The sequence below is a fragment of the Lagenorhynchus albirostris genome, chromosome 4, assembly GCF_949774975.1.
Source record: "Lagenorhynchus albirostris chromosome 4, mLagAlb1.1, whole genome shotgun sequence".
Lineage (NCBI taxonomy): Eukaryota > Metazoa > Chordata > Mammalia > Artiodactyla > Delphinidae > Lagenorhynchus > Lagenorhynchus albirostris.
Window position 1 is genome coordinate 104,721,691 of NC_083098.1, and position 26,616 is coordinate 104,748,306.

General features: G+C 42.0%; 1 protein-coding gene across 8 annotated transcripts in view; it reads left to right on the forward strand.

Annotated features, from left to right (window-relative positions):
* Positions 1 to 26,616, forward strand: part of LDB2 (LIM domain binding 2) — a 380,726-nt gene that overhangs the window by 298,352 nt on the left and 55,758 nt on the right. For all 8 annotated transcript variants that reach the window (XM_060148465.1, XM_060148466.1, XM_060148462.1 and 5 more), the window contains exons 3-5: positions 1,507 to 1,679; positions 8,432 to 8,554; positions 11,184 to 11,267. In XM_060148465.1, coding sequence (XP_060004448.1) covers positions 1,507 to 1,679; positions 8,432 to 8,554; positions 11,184 to 11,267 — 380 coding nt within the window. The remainder of the gene's footprint in view (positions 1 to 1,506; positions 1,680 to 8,431; positions 8,555 to 11,183; positions 11,268 to 26,616) is intronic.

Below are 26,616 nucleotides of genomic sequence, written 5' to 3' on the forward strand. Positions count from 1 at the left end.
ACATGCACTGTTGGGGATTAGACAGTGTTTAGAAAATGTATGTATAAGGATTATTTAGGCTGAAATTGCCAAAGATCCTGGAATATTTAGCACACACTTGTTGATTGATTTCACTGCAGTAAATATGAAGCAATAACAACTATATAAATTATTCAGAGACTCGTCATCCACATCGGGATTCTTTAGAGATCACTTCAGAAAGCAGTTTGGCAGGATATTCTTTTTATAGTTTTTTTTTTTTTTTTGAAAATCCATGTACAAAAGAGAGATAGATCCATACAAAATGGATAAATACTGATGCTTTTAAAATGAAATTAAATATTTTTAAACATTCAAGTGAAAATTGCATGGTTTTTCCTACTAAAGCTCTCTTGTGTAATTTATTTATCTTCAGTATTATTTTTGTCTTTCAGGAAGCCTTATATAGTGAACGTAAGAGATTTATTAAAAACCTTCAATCGCTTGAGAGTGCTTTAGTACTTTGCCTCAAAATCTGCACATAGGCAAAATTCCTGATATTATGAGTTGGGATTTTCAGTGTAAGAGGATTTAAAATCTCTGCTAAAGCACGGGCTTGTTAGCTGTTTCTAAGTGTCATATATCAGAGGGACCCAGCTACTTACCAATCGCTCAAACTAAAATGGGGCAGGACAGGACACGTGGAATGAAAGAGACCAATTTAGACCAAGTGGAAGGTATCAAGTTCTCTGAAAATGGCCCTTTTATTCTGGAAAGATATTTTATTCAACTCCAGAAGCGGAGAGAGTAATCAGCACTTACATAGGTATGGATCTCTTTGTACATACAGATACAGATCACTTTTTAAAGATTTCCCTTCATTAAAGCAATTTGAGACATAGTGTTGGAAAGTGCTTTAGTGGTTGGGTGTTTGCAGATTTGAAGTTAGAGACCCCAGTTATCTACTTATAAATCATGTGACTTTGAAACATTCCTAAAACCTTTTTCTTTTGTAATAACCTTTTTGGGTCTCAGTCCCCCATTCTCTTGGGGTTGTGCTAAAGAGCCAATGAGTGAAGGCCAAAATACTTCACATACCGCAAAGCATTACATTATCAAAATTTAGATCATTATGACTACTACTGCCAATAATAAAACATGATTGGGTAACTGGTCTGCAAACAATCCATTGAAAAATCCAGGTGAATTGGATATGTTTTATTTTTTGAACATATTTTAACTTAGAGAATACACATGAGGTCCAAAGTAGTCAGTACATTTGCCCCCCCTTATGTTTAAAGTATTAACTCTTACATTACTGACTTTTGATGGACACTGAATCTGGAAAGATGACTGTATAAATTTTTCCTGAATATTAGGGATTTTATTTTATTAACTGCAGCCCAGAAGGAACATGGTGGGTAATAAAGAGAAATTTGCCTCCTGGTATGACTTGTATCCAGTTGGAAGTCTGGCAATGGTGTGGGGTATATGAGACTATCTGGATGTTCTTGTTAATGGTTTATTTCTCTGTTGTTTCTCTCCCAGCTATCGGCAGGACCCTCATCCCCCGTTACTTTAGCACTGTGTTTGAAGGAGGAGTGACTGACCTGTATTACATTCTCAAGCACTCAAAAGAATCCTACCACAACTCATCCATCACGGTGGACTGCGACCAGTGTGCGATGGTCACCCAGCACGGGAAGCCCATGTTTACCAAGGTACAGGGCAGGCTCAGCAACAAGCCTTGTTCTTCTTTGGGTGCATTGAAGCATAGTAATTATGGTTGTCTTCTGGAACTTTAACCTGACTTCTCACGTCTCAGACGCTTTCAGCTCTGTGAGGTCATCGTTTTTGTTTGTAACGTGGCAAGACCCTGTGGTGAACCCTGTTCTAAGGTGTGTGCATGTGGTACAGATCCCAGGCAAGTCAAACATGAGAGACCCTCAAGACGAAGAGAAGAGAGTTTGGGCTGCCTATCAAACTTAGGCTGCTAAATTAGAATTTTGGTGTTTTTTAAAAGTTGAGATATAATTGACATTTAACGGTGTATTAGTTTTAAGTATATGAAATAATGATTCGATATATGTATATATTGTGAGATGATTACTACAATAAGTTTAGTTAACATCCATCACTACACATAGTTACAGTTCTTGTGATGAAGACTTTTAAGATCCACTCTCTTAGTATCTTTCAAATATATAATACTTGAAAGATACTAGGTATTGTTCACTGTAGCCCATGATGTTGTATATTACATAGAATTTTGGTTTTTATACAAAGGGTCTTCTACAACTAAAAGAACACTCTCCTGTTACTGTGTGGTCAGTATTTGTGTTTTGTTACTAAAATTAAACAATTTTTAAAGCTAAATTCAAATATTAACAAGCAGGGGAAAAAAATCAACAAACCACAGCTCAACTAGCCATAATCTTTAAGGAACACAAAAACATAAAAATGTAAATGGAACACTATAGACAATCCCCTTATATCTTCTCCCAAGGAGAAAAATTAGTAAGAATAAATATTTAGTCAAAGAATCTGGCGAACGGAAGTTTATTTTAATGAACACTAGTTCATTGCATTTTGACTAAGATTCAATGTGAAACTAATTTGTAATATCTACGATAGCAGCTATCTCTTTTATTTGAAACACAAATGACAACCCACTCTGTATAGTTAAGAGAAGTTGGATTATCAGGGTTAATTGAAGAAGCCCAATTATAAAACTGAAGATGTGTTTGTTACTTATGCACCATTTTGTGGAAAGAGTAGCTATAAAATGTTTATTATTTAAAGTATTCTTTGATTTTGGTGCGATTTAACCTTTCCGGTGCCCACGAGGGAGTAAAAAAACCAAAGGAAATGCTTATAAAATGCTTATAAGCAAAGGAAATGCTTATAAAATGCAAAAGCAAATCATTAAATGCCATTGAGTTTATGGTATCTTGATTTTTGTCAATAGACATTTTAAATGTGGAAGAGGAGATGGGTTTTTTCCCTTTCTTCCTTTTTAACATTTGAGCAGAGAGGAAAGTTCCCACTGCATGTGAAAGTCCATGCTGGAAAGAGCGTTTTGCTGTGTGGAAAGGAATGATCACCTAGATGATGGTTTACTCTGTCTGTGGCTCACCTATTTTCGGAGATACAAAACATTTACATCACCTTGTGGATACCTGAGCCATTTGTAGCATTACAAAGCCTGAGCACTGCAGAGAAAGCCTTTTTCCTGTTGCTTCATTATCGTTTGTGTAGGCTTACTGTTACTTTTAGGTCATTCAAGAAAAACACACCAATTCCTTATGCTTTCAGGGAAAAAAGAAATCCGTGATATGTAAATAAAACTTTCCCATAATGAAGGAGCTACTTCCAAAGCCTGTAGCCGCTGAAAATAAAAATGCATGTTGAAATAGCGCTTTCATCTATTTCCTCAATTTCTTTCTTTCTCAGACCAAAACTTTTTCAGAAATGAGCACCGTCAGTTGTTCCGAAGATATAGTGCTGTACATTCTGGACTGGTTTTAAATCAAAAAGAATCCAGTTCTTTCGATGACTTGATAAAGTGCTTTTTTCATTCAAATTAAGAAACTAAGGTTTTCCTCTGTTGCATTTTCCCCTGTCCTGGAGCACTCCCCTCTCAGATGGTACTCACCTCCCAGGCGGGGCAATCTCCTGAACTCAGCTCTCTTGGTCTCAAGCTTTAATTATTTAGATCACCCATCTGACTCTACTCCACAGCATACATTTGCCAACTCTTGTAATGAATATTTCTATACTGTGGAGAAAAATATCCCTTTCTGGGAAATGTAGCTTAGCTGTGTGGACTTCGTCCAGATGCTAATTATGCACATTTATTTTTAGAAAATTCCAAAGCATTCATTTTTTTTTCTCTTTTTTTTTGCTCCTTGGTGATTATTATACTACCCAAAGAACCTTTCCAATTTTTCTTTTGTTCTTATATTAATTAAAAATAAGTCATCTTTATGTAATAAAATAATATGGCTATTTAGTAGAAAACAGGGGGCTAATGACATTTCAGTATCACAAAGCAAAATAGTTTGGAATTTTTTGAAGGGGAGCCTGCTATTAGTACATGGCATCACTTAGCATGTTATGTGAGGCACTATCACATTGTTCTAACTTGGAATATCAATAAGCTCTAATTCTCCAAATAGCATTTGACCCAGCATTTCTTAGTTGCTTTTATGAAAATGTGGTCAACTTGGTGAATCAAAAATCAGCTGCAGTCCTAATCAACAGTAATATTTAATATTCCTCAGGACGATAGTGCATGTTTTGCAATTTCCTGATCCTAGGAACATTATAGATTATGGATAAATATGTAATTAGAGTTTTTAAACACACATTATGAAGCCTTTCTTTTCTGTATTCAATTTCCAATCAAACTGGAAACAAGGCTTAATAATCAGAAGGGCAGTCACCAAGGTTTTCAGAGTCAAAGACCCCTTGAACTGTATTTGAGGGTGTGAATTCAGATAGTGAAAGAACTCCTCTCTGGGGTACATGTGGGGTTATTTTGGGGGCTCACACACTGGAACCATAATTATAGCCTTTACTGGACACCTTATCACTTCTGTAAACATAGGTTTATGCTTTTTTCTGATCTCAATTATTGATTATGAAATTAGTTACTACTGCAGAAAAGTACCATGGAAATACCAACCAGTTTTCCAATATGAATCCTCATTCATGTCTTTGACAGTTAGTTCATCATTCTTACCTTAGCCTGTATACCATGTTACCATGTTATACTCCAGGATTTATACATTTACGCTCTTATCCTGACTCTAACCAAATTACTGTAATATCAATGATTGTATTGCTCTAATAAATGTATATATATATATCTATTGACATATGCATTTACATATGCAGCAGCTCAAAGTAAAACACAATGAGCTTTTTGCAACGGTTAATCTAAAAGCACTAGTCCATGCATGCTGTTCAAAGCATAAAGGCCAAGAAAATTAAATGAACATCCCCACCTAAAAAGTACATTGTATTTCATAAAAGCTACATGAGAATCATTTTATTATACAACTACATGGTCAGTATTGCTTTACAATTAGTCAATGAAAGAAAAGGGTTAAAAAGCTACCGGTTAGTTTGAGAAATGTTCTTTTTTAGTTCTCTTGTTCCTGGCCTAGTCTCAAGCTAGCACGTGATCCGCTGAACGCCTGCCAGCCTCTTTCTTGTTGATCCTCCAGAGACCATCTGTGCTGGGGGCATTGATTAGAGTGTGTCTGCTGGGATTACATCTTTTCTGTTGCCATGCCAACTAATCAGCTGATTTTGGTTACCACAGAAACAAAATGTCAGAGCTCACAGTACGGTAACATGAATTCAGCACAACAGAAAATGTTTTCTTAATTGGGGACCCTTTTGATTTTGGATTCCAAGTGAAAGGCAGCTTTTTTTAAAAAAGGCCAACTTTAGATAAAAGCTACATTAATTGTATTGATTACAAGGAATGCACAGAATTTTTCTGAAAAGAGAAAACATTAATTCGCCTTCATAAGTTATGCTCATTTTTTTTTTTTTACAATTTCCAAACAAGGAATATATACATATATATTTTTTTCTTAAGTGCCTCTATTCCATTTGCTGGTTGTTGCATATAAAATAAATCTTGGGTGGAGGCTGTGGATAGAATTACTTGGGGAAGACTAGCAGTGACCAAATTCTCTTCCATCTTTTCATGCAAGGAAGTCAGTCATTTAATTTCCCTTAAAGAAAACACCCAACACAATCAACTTAGATTCAGTTCTGAGGATTCCTCTTTTGCACATCCTATGCCTTGGATAAAGATGATTCCTTGGTTTTGGCTGAGAAAGGAGGAGTCCTAGGCTGTTGAGATGTTCCCTTTTGTAGGCCCACAGCAGTTTGGCTGCATGAAGAGTCCTCAGCTGGTTTGCTATGTCACAGTAAACAAAAAACACAGTTTAACTTGACCTTAGAGCTGCTCCAATTGAGTAATTCATCAGACGTAATTCATCAGGCCTTCCCTTTATGAAATTCTATTCCAGTAGAAGTAAACCGAAACCACTCTCTGCCTTGGGTTTATGGTTCATAAACACAAAACAAACAGATTAGATAATAAAAAAGGATGACATTTAACTGGGCTAATATTTGTTTAAACAGCCAATAATCCTCCCTCTTTAAAAGAAAAGGATTGTAGCATCCAAATATCCCTTCCCTGTCCTGTATTGTCAATACATTTCTCTGTCAATGTCTGGCCGCAGTTACCTCCCCTTTGTGAAAGCCTCCACTGCAGGTGGCTTCTGTCATGTTAACACTCCAGGGGGAATTGCGTGTCTTAATCTCCATGCAGCTCTTTTGAAAACCTTGTTAAATTAATTCTGATGCTGATGAGGCTCTAGAGGAGTGAGGTGGGGACGCTGAAGTCTTCCCCGATTTCACTGTGCTCGACTCTCATGGCAAAGTTGCCAAAAATGAGGCTCTGAAGACAACTCAGCCAAGGAGTTCTGGGGCAAAGAGCCCAATGCCTGAAATTACCCACAGATTCTGCTAATTGGCTCTGAGTTAGAGGTCTTCACCCAGGTTATCAATAATTATCTGACAGTGCTTCTGAGACCTTTGATAAAATGAAGATGGCAGACGTTATTAGCATCTTTCTTAAGTGGTGCCCTATCCACACATTACTAATTCTCCTGCACTGGTATTTCCCTTGTTTAAAGAAAATATTACCTTAAATTAGAGACAATAGAAATCACCTAACCCAGTGCCTAGGACATAGTTGCAACTCAATAAATGGTGGCTTTTTGTATTAAATTCCCAAAGAAGGAAGTGATTATTAATATTTCATAAAAGGTTGATATAAATTGCTAATTATCTTCATGGACTATAGTTTTAGAAATGATCATTTTCCCTATTCAGTTGATTGCTTTTTTTAATGTGTAGTGCAGTGATTTCCAAAGTTTTGTTCTTTTCTCAGTCTAAGAAATCTTTCTTCGAAAAGGCTTGATCAGAAGTCCAATATTTAAAACAGATAAAACTGAAGCTGTTCTGGTTGAGTCTAGAAAGTGAGTGGGAATCTCAGCATCCAGGTGGAGGCTAAGTTTTTCCCAGCAAAGGCCCTGAGACACTGCTCAAACCCCCCCGCCCCCCACCCCCGCAGGTCTCAGATAAGACATTATAACAACCTGTGGTCTAGGGTTCTGTGTTCTTTGGTTACATGTCTTTCATCTTTAAACTATCATTTACTGGCAGGTACAGTACTAGGCAATCTATATACACAATTTCATTTAATATACTTTCCCAACAGTCCTACCTAAGGATATTATTATCCTCATTTTACAGATGAGGAAACTGAAACTTAAGGAATTTATTTGTTTTTCCCAAAGTTGCAAAATAAGTGAAAAATAGAGTCAGGATTTGGATTTAGGACTTTCTGATGCCAAAGCCTCCATCCGTTATTTTCTACTGCTTCTCTAAGGTAAACATGGACTGAATAATGAGCTGTAATTGTTTAATTACAACTGAACCAATATTATGCCTCCACTTCCTATCTTATATAGTTGAGATAGAATGAGTGCCATGAGACTACCCAGCATTTTCTTTCATTTCAAAGTCATTAACAGTGAAAAGAAAGGCAAATAAAATAAGAACTACATGCCTAAAATCATCTGACTTTCAAAAGAAGATAAAAATGCTACCCTGTCACTGATCACTCTATCAAGGGGTTCCTGAGCCTCAGAAACCCTGTCTCATTAATAATATATATTTTTCTTAAATTAATTTGGCTCCCCCAAAGCCTGGCCCTTTATGCAAGCAGAATTTGTCATGGCTGATAGGATGTGATTCAAGGAATATATTCTAAATGTGCCTCTATTTTCCACGTGTCACTAACTGATACCCACAGCCTTGGGTTAAGCGTTGCCCTCTGGCTTTTCTCTTTGGAAGTGAAAACTTTCTCTGGTTGGGCAACCTTGTAGAAACTCATACGTAAGCAGGGATACTTTTATTAGATACTTTCTCCCAGAGTAGCATAACCAAGATTAGAACAGAGTTCAAACTCCTATGGTAGAAGCATAATGAAAATGGAGAAAAAAGGAGGTGAAAGAGTACCAATTTTGTGGGGGACACACTGTGTGCCAGGAGTTTTTGACATATCATTGCTATAAGATGGGTTTTGTCTGTATATTTATAAATGAAAAAATGGGGGCTCCTGGAGTTTCAGTAGTAACTAGTCGAGTTACCTTTAGCTCATGGCTAGTGAGCAGCTGTGCTGTCTTTTGACCCCACTGATTCCAGGTCTTACACCTGTCTTGGTTCTCCTTGGATACATCACCCGTGTCACATTTTTGTCAAGATCCAGCACCGCCCAAGGGGAGTCAGGGAGACCACGCTGAGTGGCTGAACTGTGCGTTACAGAAATGTGGTGATCACAAAGTACCTAACCACTGAGTCCGTTGTTTGTTGCTTCCAGGTGTGTACAGAAGGCAGACTGACCTTGGAGTTCACCTTTGATGATCTCATGAGAATAAAGACGTGGCACTTTACCATTAGACAATACAGAGAGTTAGTCCCGAGAAGCATTCTTGCCATGCATGTAAGTAACTTAATTTCTATTTTACTACTTCCTTTCATCCCCTCATTTTACTCAAAAAGGAGAAGCCCCGCTTTCTCACCGTGAAAGAACTCCCAGAGTCTTCACACTTTAGGTAATTAACTCTAAATTATGAGTTTTTCCCCCAAGTTTGGTGCACTGTGAGCCTTTTTAAAAAATAATTTATTATTTTATACTCCAAATTGAGGTTACCTCAATAAACAGTTTGTACTTTTCTTAAATTCCATGCAGTCATTATCAAGTACTGCTCTGCCTGGGCTAATAAACCTGTTATGTATAAATGGGCAAAGAAATAGAACGAAGAGTAAGAAAAACAGTTTCCAGTTTTGATTAGAACCATCCGACAAGACCTGGGGCTCACATACCTCAGATCCGTGTCCATGCCCTTCCTAACCACAGCGCTGGGAAGCCGCAGAACACCTGGGGTCCTCTTGGTCGCATTTGGCCATAAATCACATCAAATTTATTGAGCAAAAATGAGGTGCAAGGGTGGATTTGATGGCAATCTAGAGAGATTTTTAAAGGTAAGACTTGGTAGGAACTCATCAGGTCAGTCCCTTAAGAAGGTGTCACATAGCATCAAATTAAATAAATCCCTCTTCCAGAATGTGCGATGCAGCAGCTTCTGCGAAAATGCTTTGGAACAAAATCAGACTGAATGAGCCTGATTTTTAAGACCCTGTACAATGAAGAGAATACAGTCACAGTAGTGAGCGTTTACTGGGTGTTTGATACGCAGGGGCTGCGCTAAGCATTTTGGACACCTTATATTTAGTCCCTACAGTAACTCGAAGAGGTGAATTGTTATTACTCCTATTTTCGAAGTAAGGAAATGGAGGCTCAGATAGGTTTAATAAGTTGTCCAATGCTTTTCAGCCCAAAAGGGACAAATCAAGGTTTCGATTCAGCAGGTTCTGACTCTAACACCCAGGCTGATAAGCTGTCTGTCTCCCCACTGACCATACACAGGCTGTCTTCCCAGGCTTTTGTCCTCAACACCCTCCTCCCATCTGGTTTGTCCAATCTCTACCCTTTCCATCGACCCTGTGCTTTCTGCTGTACACTTGAGTGCTGTACACTTGAGTGCTACATTCTTTTTGCCCATCCATGCCCAAGTCCTCCTCAGTTTTCAAAGCCCAGTTCACATTCTCCTCTCTCCTTGAAGCAGTCTGGAATAGCCATTCTTATTAGTCTCAAAATAGACGGAGAAGCAGCAGCGTAGAGTAGTGGTCAGGAGCCTGGGCCTGAGAACACACGGGTTTGAATCCCTGTTCCTGTGTGACCTTGGGCAAGTGGCATGACATCTCTGTTCTTCCAGTCTCTCATCTATAAAATGGGTATAGTAATAGAGCCTGCCTCAGAGGACTGGTTTGAAAATTAAGAGTTAATGCACATAAGCACTTAGGCCAGTGCCTGGCACATAGTAGGACCTCTGTGAGTATTGGTGATTGGCTATCAGCAACAATGGCCATGATGAAAGCAAAAATATCCTTCCATGGGTTTATTATCGTCCTGTCTTCCAACTGCAATGTGAGCTCCTTGAGGTCGACCACAACTATTTGATGCGTCGCTACAGAACCAGCTCTTCCTGGAACCTGGAAAGGCTTCAATAAACACCAGCTCCATGTCCACAAAGGATCCCCTTTCCAGAAACTGACATGAAAAGTGACAAGCTCTGACTGTTTCTCCTGCATTTTATTTATGTACACAAAGCCAGTTGGTTGTATCACTGTGAGGAAAATTAAAGTAAAAAAAAAAAGAATAAATTAAGGTGTTGGTATAACCTAGATGGTCTCATGAATGCAGATGTGGAGACAAAGGGATGTTTACTAAGACTTCCTTTGTTTAGCAACAGTTTGTATCAATTAAAAAAGAAGAAAAGACAAACAGAAAGAAAGAGCATCAACTAAGAGACACTTTACGTTGGAATCCAGAAAGAATTTTCATTTTTTTCTGGTCAAACTGAACATTGGGGGTGGCCCACAAAACATCACATCTTTTTTTTTCTGTGGCTGATACTTTGGAAAATATTATGCATACCCTTGCAGTCCTGCAGGATGAAAATTGTTGAAGACATCTATTTCTAGCCTTCGCTTAATGGGGAGGAGAGTTAGAATTGTTTAATATATGTGTATATTTCATGGCAGTTGCAAAGTTTTCACATTTAGTCCTCAGCTCCAAGCTGTTGAAAACAACACTGTCACAACACGCAGCAGAGGCCAGTCCTAAAGCATGGCTCTGCGAAATCCAGCCCACACCTTCCCTCGGGGCAGGGGGGCGGCAGTGCCAGGGACCTCGGAGGTGTCCTGGCTGGACTTAATGACCCTCCTCCTGAAGACACAGGGCCTCTCACAGAGGAGGTGAAGTCATTTCTCCCATCTGACTCAGTTTGATTCTCCCCGGCGATGGGTCTTGCACCACTGATCCAAAAGTGTCCTTAAGTGTTATATGCAAGTGTCTTCAAAATGTGAATTAAATTATCTCCAGCAGCCTGCCCCTCTGAGAAAAATTGACAAGGTGCAGATTGTATTTCTTAGCAGCTGTAGCACAGTCGAGGACTTTGTTGGTACCATCTTACAGGGCTAAAATATATGATTTTTTTCCTGTTTAGGCACAAGATCCTCAGGTCCTGGATCAGCTGTCCAAAAACATCACCAGGATGGGGCTAACAAATTTCACCCTCAACTACCTCAGGGTAAGACCAATGGGTTGATTATATTTCCTGTTGAGTTTGAATTTAGAGGTTTATATATATATCTTGAGCCAAGGAATTAAAATGAGGTAATATATCACAATACGTATATCTTTTTAAATTTATTTTATTCAAGTATAGTTGATTTACAATGTTGTGTTAATTTCTGCCATACAGCAAAGTGATTCAGTTATACATATACATACATTCTTTTTCATATTCTTTGCCATTATGGTTTATCACAGGATATTGAATATAGTTCCCTGTGTTATACAGTAGGACCTTGTTGTTTATCCATCCTGTATATAATAGTTTGCATCTGCTAATCCCAAACTCCCACTCCACCCCTCCCCCACCCTTGGTAACCACAAGTCTGTTCTCTATGTCTGTGAGTCTGTTTCTGTTTCGTAGAAACAAAATTCATTTATGTCATAGTTTAGATTTCACATATAAGTGATATCGTATGGCATTTGTCTTTTTCTGACTTACTTCACTTAGTATGATAATCTCTAGTTCCATCCATGTTGCTGCAAATGACATTATTTCATTCTTTTTTATGGCTGCGTAATATTCCATTGCATGCGTGGACCACATCAACATTTGCAAATGTTGATGGACATTTAGGTTGTTTCCTTGTCTTGACAATTGTGAACAGTAGCACAATATGTATGTCTTATACCACAGTGTGTGTGTGTGTGTGTGTGTGTGTGATCAACAGATGATTGGGTTTAATTAACAAAAAGCATCAGACCTAGAATTTGTCAGTGTTGAGCTTCTTCTCTATGTTTGTCTGACTCCTGGAATAAATTATTCACAGGCTAGCAATGTCTCTTTCATAAAATGCTTTGGCACTATGTCCCTTCTGATTGTTTCAAGTTTCCAATGTGCTCTTGTTGAGTTCACAGCCTCTGTGTCTGTACCCAGGGATGAGTCACCTATGAGGAGGCTCGGTGTGCCCTCCAGAGAGAGTCCCTTGAAGAAATTCACCTTGGTGCTATAACACAGACATTTATTTCTAAGGCTTCTTAGGGACTCTCTGTGTAACATGTAACAGATTTTCTGGTTTGGATATAAAGTGAATTTTTATTTTAAAAAAATTAAACGTTAGGCAAAACTCTCTGCCCCCATAACGCTTACAGCCTCCGTATTTGGTCTAACAGGGTAACATATATCACACTGGTTTTTAGTGTGGACTGGCAGTCATCACATTGCAAGTAGAGGATATGGTTTCCTTCATAAAGCAAGCATTGTCTTCCAGAGTCAACACGAAGGCAGTGGCCACAGTCCACATTCCTTTGCCTCTGAGTTGCTGGCTTCCTTCACCACCGTGATGTAGCAGACCACTTCTCCAGGGCCCGACCCCATCATAATGTTTATGCTATTGTTTCTTTATCCTTAAGTGCAGGTTTGTGAATTTTGTTTTGTATTCACAATCCTCTAAGTACAATCATGTTTGCATACATTGAAATGCTGAAATGTCCTGGCTGGACTTCCTCCTCTGTAAGTGAAGAATAATTTGGACAAATGTTTCCAAGTCATGCCCTCACTGCAATGTGCCGGGCACCGGGCAAGACGCTGAAGATTCAAAGACAAAAGTCGTTGCACCTGTTATCAAGAAACGTCCTCCTACGAGAGTCAGACCCATAAAGACAGAACATTATATGCAAAATGGTGAATACCATGATAGAAGTTTCCAGATGAAATTATGGGAATACAAGATAGACATCTCAGAAGAATCCGTCAGAGAAGGCTTCATGGAAGAGATAATGCCTGTGTAGTGTGTGAAAGAATGAATAAAGTTAAACCAGAGAAAGGAGGAGGAAGGACATTTCCATCAGAGGGAGCAGAAGTTAGGGGATGGAATTCCAAGCAGTCTGTTGATGCTGGGACATGAAGGGAGTTGCCAGGAGAAATGGGAGAGAGAGTTAGTTGGGAGCCAGGTCTTGGAGCAATTGGCTGCCTGGGCTACTGGGCCAGGAGCCTCTGAAAAGATTAACCACGAGGATGGCAGTGTCCCCTTCTTGGGTGAGCGAGAAGAGTCTCTTTCTATTCAGTTCAGATGCCCCAGAGCCCAGTCGAGACGTGGCAAAAGCCAGAGTCAGCTTCACTTCCCACCGCCTCACCCCCAGCATGCCCGCCCCTTTGGCAGCCCTGAGCCAGGGCGTTCTCCACTAAACAGCCCCCTGGTTCCTGCTCAGAGGAAAACCAGAGTCTGCCCAGGAGGGTGGATCCAGAGGGGAGTGTTCCCAGCCAAGGTAGCCGAGGCTACGTTCTCCTAAACCTCCAGGCTCTGCATTAAGAACTGCTCCCCCGTGGGGCTCCTGGCACAGTGGGAGTGGGTAGCAATGTCTGGGCAAGTGAGGGTCTGCAGTGCCATTCCAGCCACAGGAATTCAGAAGGATGCCCTACACTGCTGGGCATTTCTTCTTGTCAGGAACCAGGAGAGATTTAGTTTAAACCATCTGAACATGCCTCTCCTTAGGCGGATCAAGAATTTCCACACTACGTACCCTCAGCTGACCTCACATAGGAATCTGGGACTTTGGAGTCTATCCTAGACTTGGTCGCTAACTCTCTGCTGAGATCTTGGACAGATCCTTTATTACATCTTTTAGCTGCGTTTAACACAGAGAAATAAAGGCTGAATTTCCCGCACCCCGCCCCCAGTTGCTCTTATTGTCATCAGTGAAACTGTGGCCTTCACCCTGGGGTCAACAAGGCCCACTGGTCCCCACATCTGCAGTTCTCTGCTTCCAGCCCACGAAGAGTGAGGACATCACACCTGCAGAGGGGGAATGACACAGGGAACCGTGTATGGTTTGGGGCAATAGAGAGTAGCGTTTCCAAGGCTACCATCTGAAGTAGCGGTAGCTGCAGGCTCTGCTATATGTACACGTCCTGATGTAGCTGGATGTCACAATGGCCCACGTGCACCAGTACCTTCCCCACAAGAGAGCTGACACAGATGGTAGAAGTAAAGTCAGTCACCCAGCTTTAAGTCCCCAAGTGGCAGAACCAGGACTTGAACTCTAGAATCTATGTGTCTCATGGCAAAACTGCTGCCTTTCTAGTAAGAAAGTAGAATGATAGGTTTTTTTTTTTTAATTTTTGTATTGAAGTATAGTTGATTTACAATGTTGTGTTACTTTCAGGTGTACAGCAAAGTGATTCATATATATATGTATATGCACACATACATATTCTTTTCCAGATTCTTGTTTATAGATTATTACAAGATATTGAATATAGCTCCCTGTGATACACAGTAGGTCCTTGTTGTTTATCTATTTTATATACAATAGTGTGGATCTGTTAATCCCAAACTTCTAATTTATCCCTCCCCCCCTTCCCCTTTGGTAACCATAAGTTTGTTTTCTATGTCTGGGAATCTGTTTTGTAAATAAGTTCATTTGTACCATTGTTTTTAGATTCCACAAATAAGTGACATCCTGTGATATTTGTCTTTCTGTTTGACTTACTTCACTTACTATGATGATCTCTAGGTCCATCCATGGTGCTGCAAATGGCACTATTTCATAGAATGATGATATTGGTAGGAATTGGGTCATGTCTTTCCTTCCTTGACGGGGGAGTCAGCGTCTCTCACTGGGTCCTTAACGTACTTCGCCAAAAGTAATATCAGTTCCTGGTATGGTTTAACCGGAGGATTAAGTAAGACGATCCACGTAAAGGGTTTAGCCCAGAGCCCGCGACAGCAAGTACCCAGTTAGTATTCACTGTCATATTTATTGAGCACCTGCTGGGTGTCCATCATTATTCCTCATACTGAAACCACTTAGAGCAGCATGGCATCTGGCTGTCTTCTCTCATCCTGGTCCTCCCAACACCACTTGATTTCCCCGGCTTGTGCATCCTGGTTCAGTGGCCGTTTGCCTTTCTTGCCTCCACTCACTCCATCACTTACTCATCTATTGATTGCTTCAGGACACTTACTGAGCCTGTTCTGTCTTCCTGGCTGTGTGCCAGGTGCTGGACCTTCATCGTGGAGACCTGGCCTTCTTCCTAGGGGGGTGCTCACAGGCTGATGGGCAAGGCCGGCTACAGCTCCAGTGAGGCGTGCTGACATGGAGGGATGTGCAAGGCCCGTGAGAGCCCAGGGAAGAACCCATGGGTCTCGGGAAGACGGTCAGGATAGAAGCCAGCCTCCCATCAGCAACCCCTCCGGGCAGCTGTGAGCCCCTTGGCAAATCATGGCTGAGCAGATTCTCAAACTCAGAAGCCAAATCCAGGACACACAGGCTTCCATGAGGAGACCTGGCCTGGTCAGTGGTCGCTAAGAAGGAGAAACAAAAGTTACTTCTTCATTTCAGAACCAGAATCTAAGATTTCCCTGGTACTCTTATTACCTACTTTTGTAAGACAGTTGAGCAGTCAGAAAAACCATTTATTTATAAAACTGCCTTAAAACCTGGAGCTCCCCCATCCTTCTGAGGAACTCAGCCTCTGTCTCAAGCCACAGAAAGTCAGGTGAAGTGTCGATTCAATAGAGTTAATGAACTTCAATAACTATGCCCAGTATCTGCAGAAGAGGTGAGACGTTTTATGTTGACAAATATTAACGCAAGGCCTTCTAAATCAGTAGAAGAATTTTAAGAATCAATGTGTCCTGCTTTGGAAAGGAGGAATGGAGATTTTAAATACTCCAGACATCTGAAATTTCAATAAGATTTGTCTTTCATGAAACGAAATTAAGCAATACAGAAGGTAAGCAATTATAATCACCTAGCTTCGCCAGAACAAGTTCATTTATTCCCAGGAAATTCCGAATCACTCTCAGGGCAGCCTGCCCTCAGGGCATGTGCAAAGCCCGCCAAGGCGGCTCCCCGGTTTGGAGGAAGGAGCCTGCGAAGCACAGCAGCCCAGCTCCAGAGCTTGTGAACACAGATGATGATGCTGGTGCGCCGGGCAGCACTCTGCTGGGGACTCCGGTGACCTGATGCTTTCGAAGTGACCACAGAACAGCCGTTGTCATTTGATTTGAGTTGTCAAACTGCCTGCGTTCCCTCGGGCACATCCCAGCACATCCAGGCTGGAGGTGCGCGGTGCTTGGAGGCCAATGGCTGGTTCGCTGGTCCCCGAGGAGCAGAGGCTGGAGGTGGCCGAGCAGAGATGATGCCCTGACCAGGTGTGGCCTCACTTCCTCTGCAGGCCGCCTCGGTGACCTCTGGGAGGCCAGGGCTTACCGACCGAGTGTCCCTGTGGTAGTTATCTGGGCTGGGGCTGGGGCTGGGAACGGACCTGCCGAGTGAGTGGCTGTTAGGCTTCCTGGAAACCGGGTAGTGTGTTTCACAAAACGTGCCCGCCTTCTCCTGGAGAGGGAGTCATTTCCTAACGTGGATGTGACGGTGCCCCTCAGTCAGTGCATTCTGGTGAGGGAACGAGAGAGGGGAGAAGGGGGTGGGATTTCAGGAACGTGTCCTTTACCATGTTTGCTGGACACAGCAGTAGGCCCTGCTGTCCCTGGTATTCCTTGAAGAGGGCACAGGAAGGCCAGGTGCCCTTGAAGAGGCATCGGCGCAAGTCCGAGTCAATGAGACCTGCCCGTGGCGCCTCATCAGCTCCCCCCAGATCCCCTTCGCCCGTTATTCACTGTTCATTCCACAAGCATCTATAACACACCACTCTTGTGCCAGGTCTCCGACACCCTTAAGGAGATCACTGCCTGGTAGGGGAGAAAGAAAAAAATGTGCTGGGAGAGAAATCTGTCCGGGTACAGTGACGCACGTAATGCTAGCTAACATCGCTGAGCGCTTCCTGTGTGCCAGATATGCAGCTGTGCTCTTTGCTGGGAGTCTTTTTTTAATACAACAACCTTACAGGACTCCTGTTAGTCCTCTTTTGCGGATGGGGACACTGAGGCACAGGGAGGTAACTTCCCCAAATCACAGAGCCGGTGAGTGGCAGAGAAGGGATTTAAAGCCACGGTCTGACTCCAGGTACAAAGGATGGAGGAGTTGTTGGACGGCGGGTGTGGAAGGTATAAGTCTTCAAGGAGGAACTGGCCCTTGAATTGATTCTGAAAGATGAGTAGATGGTCCCAGACAGACAAGACAGAGGGTCAGCCGTGAGCAGTGTCAGAGAAGGATGCAGAAAACTGGGGGGGCTGGGGGAATACTAGACAGTTCCACATGGCTGGAATGTAACTTTTAAGTTTGTTTAAGGAGTTTGGGTCCAAAACGTACAGCTTAGCTGAGTGGTATAGTTCTAGAGAAAGTTTTGTCCTGGAAAGAGCGTGGCATGGTCCAGGGAAGCATCTCATGCTGAGTCCTGGCCTAAGGGGTCAGACAAACAAGAGGATGTGTCAGAGGACAGCCACTTGCTAGCTTTGTGAACCTGGGAAAGTTACTTGACCTTTCTGAGCCTGTTTCCTTATCTGGTAAATGGGATGTAACACCACCCTCGCTGGATTCCAGTGAGATAAATTCATGTGGAGCTCCCTTCTCTTTGCCAGGTGCACTCTCGTAAGGGTCTCTGGTCCTTTCTCCTGGGTAGAGTCCAGTCTTTTAGGTCTCTGGTCCTACCTCTTGGGTGGAATCAAGTCATTCACTAGATTCCGCTGTATTCAGAGTTATGAGGAGAGCTCTCGTGGGTCAGCACACCCAGGAGTCTCATCCTTCTTTAATTCTCGACTTTCATTTCATCAAAGTGAAAGCCCTTTCTAACTCAGGGTTTGAACTTGACATCATTTCCAGTTTCTCATATGCAGCTCTTATATGTGAATGTTTACTGTATGCAGAAACTGTTTTCTTTAACTAGGTTTAAAGAATAAGACTTTAAAATTAAAAACGAATTGACATCTGTTCCATTTCCTATCCCATAGAAAGAATGAGGGTTGGTAATGCAGAAACCCTGTTGGTAAGCATTTAAAGGAAACCTCTGGCTTGGCCATGAATGGAATGTACCATTTTCATTCATCTCCCATCAACAGTAGAGTGGACAATCCTTGCCCACTGGATACTGTAGGGACAGCACTTCTTTATACCTTGAAGGTTTGGGGTAGTTTGGCTTTGCTTTTAAATTTTAAGTCAATCGTCTAACCAAGAGACTTTTGGGGTGGCATCTACTATGTTCCAGGCTCAAAAGGGCCAGGGCCAGGGTATTTATAAGAATGGATAAGGCACGTTCCCTTTTGCGGGGAGTTGAAGACACTGTTATAAGTCGGTCTGCTTCCCGTTCACATTGTCCAGCCTCAGCTGGGGACCTCAGGTCATCCCAGAGTGTTTCTCCTCTCCTAATAGCCTGAGGATACCCATCCTTGTTGGTCTCAGCAGATGACTTAACTTGGACTTGTTTACAGTTTCTAGTGCCCTCGTCAAGTGCTCTGCTTCTGACTTTGGCACTCTAGGCCCTCCGTGACGGGGCCCCTGCTGCTTCCCGGCCTCGTCCCACATCCCTTCCCCATCTCACATACCATCCTGTAGCCACGCAAACCTCCTGCATTTCCCCGAACTCGTCATGCCGTGTTGCTTCCATGCCTTGGCACAGTATGGCTCACTGCCTGCAACACTGTTCCTACCCTTCCCTTCCATCCAGTTTTCCCAGGCTAGCTTCTCCTCATCCTGCAGGACTCATCGGCCATCACCTTTGCTGAGAATCTCTCTCTGACTCTCAGCGGGAGCAGCTGCCCCTCCCCTGTGCCCCTGGTTCTTTGCACACAGGATCTCCTGCTTACCTCTTGGTAGGTCCTGCATAAGAATTGTCACTCCACGCATCTGTCTCCTGTGCTAGACTCAGAGCAACATAAGGTCAGATTATCTCGTATTTCTAGGGCCTCACAAGGTCTAGATCACGATAAGCACCCAGTAAATGCCTCTTGAATGGATGGTTGCTGGATGGGAGATTGGTAAATGGAAGACTAGGTTTTGAATGACATACACACACCAGAAGTAATAGAACTCGGATGAATTCACCTGCCCTACAGTATTTAAAAAAAAAAATGTGTGATTCATTTTCAAAGTCACTACCTAGAAATTCACCATGAAATCTAAAGAGAAGTAGAGTTGAATGCATCAAGGAAATGAAAGAAACATGGCATGGGGCCTCCAGATTGCTCTAGTGTGCAAAATTCCCACTTAAAATAGACTTCCCAATGTCAAATTTTTATTCTAATACCACTACTTCTACTTGCTCTGAATCAGCATTTAATTTTTACTCTAAGTGCCATTATGCCCTTCTCATTGTTTTGGAAATGTGTTCTTTCAGATCTCGAGGACACATTTCTTTTTTTTTTTTTTTTTTTTTTGTGGTACGCGGGCCTCTCACTGTGTGGCCTCTCCCGTTGCAGAGCACAGGCTCCGGACGCGCAGGCTCAGCGGCCATGGCTCACGGGCCCAGCCGCTCTGCGGCATGTGGGATCTTCCCGGCTTCCCGGACCGGGGCACGAACCCGTGTCCCCTGCATCGACAGGCGGACTCTCAACCACTGCGCCACCAGGGAAGCCCGACATATTTCTTAATGGGAGATTATTTTTGCCTATTTTCTTTGGCCAGCTTTTCCTGATGCTTGGATACACAAACTTTTTTTAAGCATTATGTTTAACGCAACTTTAAAACATCTTATTATCCTGTATCCCCGCCAAAAGATATTTTCTTTGTGTTTCCTCTTACTCTTTCTCCATCTAATATGCATAATTTCTGCATAAATGTAATCAGTATACATACAATTTCTTAATGTTATTTGGTAAACACTTTTGCGTGTTTCTACATAGTTATCATATCAGGCATTTATCATTTATCACCCTGCAGATATTCCAGGGTGGGGCTAACCAAAACGTTTCTCTAAATGTCGAGCGCTGAAGTCCTATTCAAGTTGTTGCTGTCATTAATACCATTCCTCTAAGTACCCTTGCTGTGTCCTGCTCTCAGTGGTGTTCTCTGCAGAGGCGGAGCTGTGGAGGCCACGTAGGTAAGAAAAGCAAACGTGCTTCAGATTCAGAGAAATGTGGGTTCAGATGCTAACCCCCCTACGACCCATAACAGCCTTGAACCAGTCGTTTAAATTCTCTGAATCCCACTTTCTTCATCTGAATATCAGGAAGAATAATGTCTCACAGGTTGGCACACATTACATTTTATAAGATTAGATGAGTTACAAGGTAAAAGAGCCCGGCACACAGGAGGAAAGTAATAAACACTAGTCCCCTCCTGTGCTGTCTAGAGCCGTGGATCAGGGCTCCAATTGCACGTTTGCCACTTTCTCCTTCTATGATATTGATTAATAACTGCCTTAATTTCTCGGAGCCCCAGTTTTCTCACGCATGAGTGATTACATACATTGTGAATCACAAGAACTGAATCGCAGTCGAGGGTTAAAATGATCACGCATGCGAAGAGCACATGTAACTTGAAAAGACTCCACCAGGAAGCCAAGCAAGTCTCATTCCATTATCACTCCTGTACATTGGTCATGGCCTTGAATTCTACACTGAGACTCTGAAGCCAGATGATAGATCAGAAAAAAGGAGAAGTGGTAAATGCATGACATGTGCCGAGGAGGGTGGCAGGAGGGAGTCTGAGGCATGTGCCGTGTATTTGGAGCCCCTTTTCCAATACAAAGTATAATCATTGTCAGTGGGTGTTTTCAATACGATTTATAACCTTTTGTTGTGACTGTTAGATAAATCTACCCCTTCAAACAAGCAGTGTCCTCAACTGGGAGTGAAAGCACTGAGTTTTCACGGGAATGTTTTTTGATCCCGTACCTTTAATTTCCCAACCGAATGAAAATTTTTGTTGTTGTGATTGTTACATTCTAAAGAACATTGGTCCTTGCATGTAGCTTCTACAGGTAGCAAAAGAGTATTGTCCAATGTCTGGAAGAAGTGAGCAATTAGCTTTGGAAAATGACCCTCAACAGAATGACATGACGTGACCTCTTGGAGTGGCCGTGGCTGGAGTGAGCGTTTGGAATCCTGCCAAGGTGTTTTTTGTTTGTTTTTTATTTTTATGGGGCTTGACTGCCAGCCAGGATATTTTCCTTGGTTTTATGACACGAGGAAGGATTACAGTCCAACCCCCTTTCCTATCTAAATGCCAAGCCAAGCCCGAGGATGGAACAGGATACTCGCTCAGAGATTGAGATGAACCAGCGCTACTGGTAGTCACCGTAATTATGGGCTGGCACCTGAGCAGACCGCTGACGGTTCACGCGGGCAGACCAGCAGCACACTCTTACTAAACACTGAAGTTGGCGGTGGGGAAAGAACCATCCCAGCAAACCTCTGGGGCTTCCCACGGGGCCTTCATGGTATGAACCCTCAAAAGGCCCACAGCCTAAAACGTGCTATTCACTCTGTGGTCCTTGGATCACTGCAGATTTGCAAACTGTTTGGTACCAGTTTGTGACAAGTCCAGAAAACGAGAATTAAAAACTTTAAAACTACTATAACAGTCGGACATTGCCAGGACATCCAAGTTCATGCAGTGGACTCAACCCATTGACCGGGCTATAGAACAGTTCAGGTGTGATTCAACTCCCGTGCTGCGTGGCCACTAGTCAAGTGTTGGGAGCACACGTGACCCATCGCTGGACAAGCGCTGGCTTAGAACACTCATCATGAATCGTACTCAGAGACCGTTCAGAACCACCATGACCATCATAATACCATTAGCTAGCCAGGAACTTCTCTGTTTCTCAATAAAAGGATGAGACAGGAATTATTATCCACATTTTACAGATAAAAATCAGTCAGTGCCTAAGGTTGCGAAGCTGGTCCTGGCAGCAGTGCTTCCCAGGGCTCAGGCCTGCCTGTTCCCCAAGCCCCCTGCATACCCAGTCTTGGTGAGGACAGGCTCCTTGGCCTGGGCCTGCAGGAGAGCTGCTGCTTTAAGAGTGAGGGATTTGGCCTCCGAAACAAAGCTGTCCCACCTCATTCTGACTTTTCCACTCCTCCTGCCGTTGGAGAAAGGCTCCATCTGAGTGAAGGCAAAGAAAGGCCTTCTGAGCCATGAGAACAATGCTCACATAGAATGAGCAAAACCTGGAACACCCAAAGGGAACTTTTCATTGCATTTGGAGATGGAAAAGCAGTACACGTGCCCACATGATAAGGGAATTAAAGCCGTTAACTCTTAAAGAAGTAAAAAAACCGTAACATAGAGACAGCCCAGTGTCCAGAAAACAGTGATTTCTAAAGTCAAGCCAAAAGAAACGGCTATCAGAACATTAAAAGAAAAAACTATACACACACACACACACACACAAACAGTATTTTTAAAGAGCAGTCCTAACTGAAAACAATTTCAGAGCCACCCATGTTTCTAAAATTCTTGGCCTTAAAGGTACAAATAGGGCTAGGATTAAAGAAAGTAATTTTCCAGTCTCGGCACTAGAGAAAGAGAAAGAAATTGTTGTTTAACAAGACACTGAAAATCAGGGGAGATGGGAAGGTGGGAAATGGCAGTCTGGGGGGAAATGGCTGAGGGATTGCAAAATGTAGTGCAGGACGGAGCCCAGAATTCATGGTCCTGAGAAACAGCCTTCCTAATTGTCTAGAATGGGTAAAAAATGTATGTCAGGAAAATTCGGGGCAGGGGGCAAGGGGAGAGCTGTTTGAATTTATTTTAATTTAAGAGCACAGGCAGGGAAGTAGCCTGAAACGTGAAAAGGGGCTAGTAGGTTTCACTGTGTAGCGATGGGGCTCGAGACCTTTCTCTGTGCCCGGTCTCTGTTGTTCTCTAACTTTGCCTGGGCACCACCTCAGTGCCCACAGATGACTCACATTCCTTAGAGATAGCAACTGTTATTAGATGGCATGACCTCATCATTTGTCCCCAGCAGAGTTCAAGGAGCAGAGTAGGTAGAAAAGAAACAAACTTGTGAAAGGGGGGAAGACAGATGAGGTTAAACTCTTCTGTCCTGATCTTCATAAATCCGCTTGGGAGCGGCTGGAAATGTGAACCATAATTAAGAGAAAACAAATAAATTTTAAAGTATCCACCATGCCCCTCCCAAAGAAGAGAGGGCAGTGAACTGAGATTGTTGAGTACCTACTATGGGCAAGACACAAACTTGGCTTTATTTAATCCTCACAACTGGTTTGGGAGGTAGGTGTTCATGGCCTCATTTTATAGAAGGAACAGATTCGTTGCAGTTCCGGGGCTCATCTAAGGTCATTCAGTGGGTAAATCGCCAGGCTGGATGGGATCCCATGTTGACCTGGTGCCCTGCCCACAGTCATGCTGCAGAAATGTCACCTCCTAACAAGAGCTGGGTTGAAGATTAGGTCAGTCATTTCCACTGAGATGACCAGGCTGTTTTGCCAAATTGTCAACAGAAAATTATCAACAGACAATTGTCAACAGATGCCATGGATGGAGAGCACAGAACACTTAAGCACAGGGAGGCCATTGGCCTGCAAGGCCTTATGGGATCTGACCTCCGCAGCTTCATCTCATCGCAAGCTCCAGTGCCCTGGCCTGATTTTTGCTTTCCAACCTATTAAGTTCCTCTCCAGGGCCCCTCTACTTGCTCTATCATATCATTTATCTAGCTACGGAATCTTGGGCAATTTTCTATCCTTTCTGTGCCTCAATTTCATCAACAAAATGGTGATAATAATAGTCCCTTACCTCCATGGGTCATTGAGAGGGTTAAATAAAATGGTACTGGTGGTTACAATAAAGCCTGGAATGTAGTAAGTCCTCAGTAAATAACATCATCATCGTCATTGTTGTCATCATTCCCACTGCCTGGGATACTCTGCTACAAGGCTGTCTCCCTATTAGTCAGTTCTCAGGACACGTCACCTCCTCCAAAATGTCTTACCTGATCAGCCAGTTTAAAGTGGGCTCCCCACCTCAGTTACTTTCTGTTGCCTCCTTACCTGGCTTATTTTCCTTGTAGCATTTTTCATCAGTTGAGTCGTCCTACCTAATCTTCAGGTTTATCCTTTGGTTGTTTCCCTGTCTCATGCCTGTCAATGGAATGCAGGTGTTTTGAAAGCGGGAATCTTGTTTCTTCTTGCCTGAATAGAGAACCAATAATTTTAAGCCTACTCAACTTGAGATGTGCTCCTTGATAAGCTGGAAATTTTAAAGAGCAAACCATTTATAAAATCCCAATTCCAAGTGTTGCCTTGGAATAGGGAGGACACTTACGTGAAGGCTATTAACCATCCTTGACACCATAGACTGAGCGCCTGTAGCACTCTCCTCTAAGGATTTGATGTTCTTATTTGCAGTTATAAACAACCCTGTCGATGAGGGGAGGGGAGGGATGTCATTAACTTTATTTGATAAATGGTCCTCATCTATAAAACAAGGGAGATAAGCATGACTTCTAAGGACTTCTAGTCAAGTATTCTAAAAAGAAGGAATACAAAATAGAAACATTAACAAATACCACAAATAAAGTATTAATAAATCCCATGCTAGAAATGAGGAAACTAAACCCAAGAGGTTCAAGGCTGACCCAAATTCAAGGCTACCTGCCTATTAATATAGGATAGTTTCTGGCTTTCTTTTTGTCTCCATTTGAAGGACTCGTTCACATCCATTCAATTCACAAATGTTTACTGAGCACCTACTGTATACCTGGGTCTAATCTGGTCCCATTCAATCTATAAACCTTTACTGAGCACTTACTGTATGCTTGGGTCTATTCTGGTCCCATTCAGTCTACAAATGTTTACTGAGCCCCTATTGTATGCCTGGGTCTACTCTGGTCTCTAGCCAGCAGATTCCCTATTTGACACTAAATTTTTCTGTGCATGAGAATCTCATATAAGTTTCTCCTGGTTTCTTTAAAACTTTTCCTAGGCCAATCATAATATAAGACTGGAGGTCTGCCTGAGAAGGCAGCTAATTTTTCCCTCCTTTCTTGCCTATTTCCCAAGCTTTGTGAAACAAGGTAGGGATGAAGTGATGCCTTTTCAGTTCAATACTGCCATAGATCATCATGGAAACTTTTGACACAAGAGCAGAACTGAACTCCAGAAACTTCACAATGTGGCTTTTATAGAAAAAGTATCTGTAGTCTTAGGAATTGATCAAAGAAGTTGTTTTCCTTCCTTCCTTTGTCAATGTCCCCCTTGGGTTCTGCCTATGCTTTACCTACAGAAGGCATTTGTGGTCTTCTATTCATATTCTTGAAACGTTTTACCATGAGGGGGAAACTTAAGCGGAAAAATCAAAGTTTTTTTATGTTAATTAACAGAATTTACAAGCATATGCAAAATGGTGGCAACCCTACAATTTACCCATAACTTCTGAGCTTTGGGACTCTTGGTATCGCACTCACAGATGGGAGGTGGGAAGGACAAGTGCTTGCTTTGGAGAGATGTGGAACGTATAGTCTTACCATTGAACAGGGGCCATGCCCTGGCAGTGGGTCTTGGCCTTTGTCAATTCCCTCAACACCAGTTGTGTTGCATTGGTTAGCACTAGCTTGCAAAGCAGAAACAGTTCCCCGTTTGTAAAATGGGGTGGGTGTTGTGATAACACCTTCAAAGTTTAAAGAATGTGTGAGGCCACTTATACTAAAATGCTTTGTAAGCTGTAAGGGTCTTTTGCAAAACAGGTATCCCTCACTCACTATTCAAACCTTCAATGTCCAAACTCTTGTATTCCTAATTCAGGATTAAATGAGTTTTGAAAAAAAAAAGCTTAAATAAATTTTTCCTTATCCAATTCAAGCTACTTGCTATCCAAAACTCAGGAACCAAATTGATTCATGTAGTTCAGTATCCCCATTATTCCAACTCATTCTCTGACTTCTCACTCTCCAAATTTGGAAACCAGGTAGGTTTGGATGGCAAGGAATAATTAAACAAACGGCCACCATTATTCTCACTATCGAGTACAGTCTTAATTTACACAGAAGAAAGTAATTTGGGATTGAATTGTATGAAATTGCTCTTTTTGCAGGTCAAACCCTGTTAAATATTGGCTATTTCGTATGGTTCATTCTAATATTTAGGGACAGGGACCCCCATATCCAAGATAGACAATCACTTGACTCCATGATTTTTCCATTTTCCACCATCATCATCCAATTCCTATTGAATGTCATAATAGCAAACATGAGAGCCATTTATTGCCTGGTGACGTTGTGCCAGGCACTGCAAGTCATTTAATTAACCCTCATTACCTCATTAAAAACAATTATATTTTGAATAGATAACTTATTCATATATTGCAAAATTTAAAAACTGTAAAAATCTTTAAAATATATACCTTTTACACCTAGTTTCAACCTCTTAGTTCTCCTTCGTACAGGCAGCCAGGTTTGCCAGTTTCTTGCATTTTATTCCTGTGATATTCTATAAGCATATACTGCTTTAAACACACACACACACACATACACGTGTGTGCAAATGCTAATATACTATTCA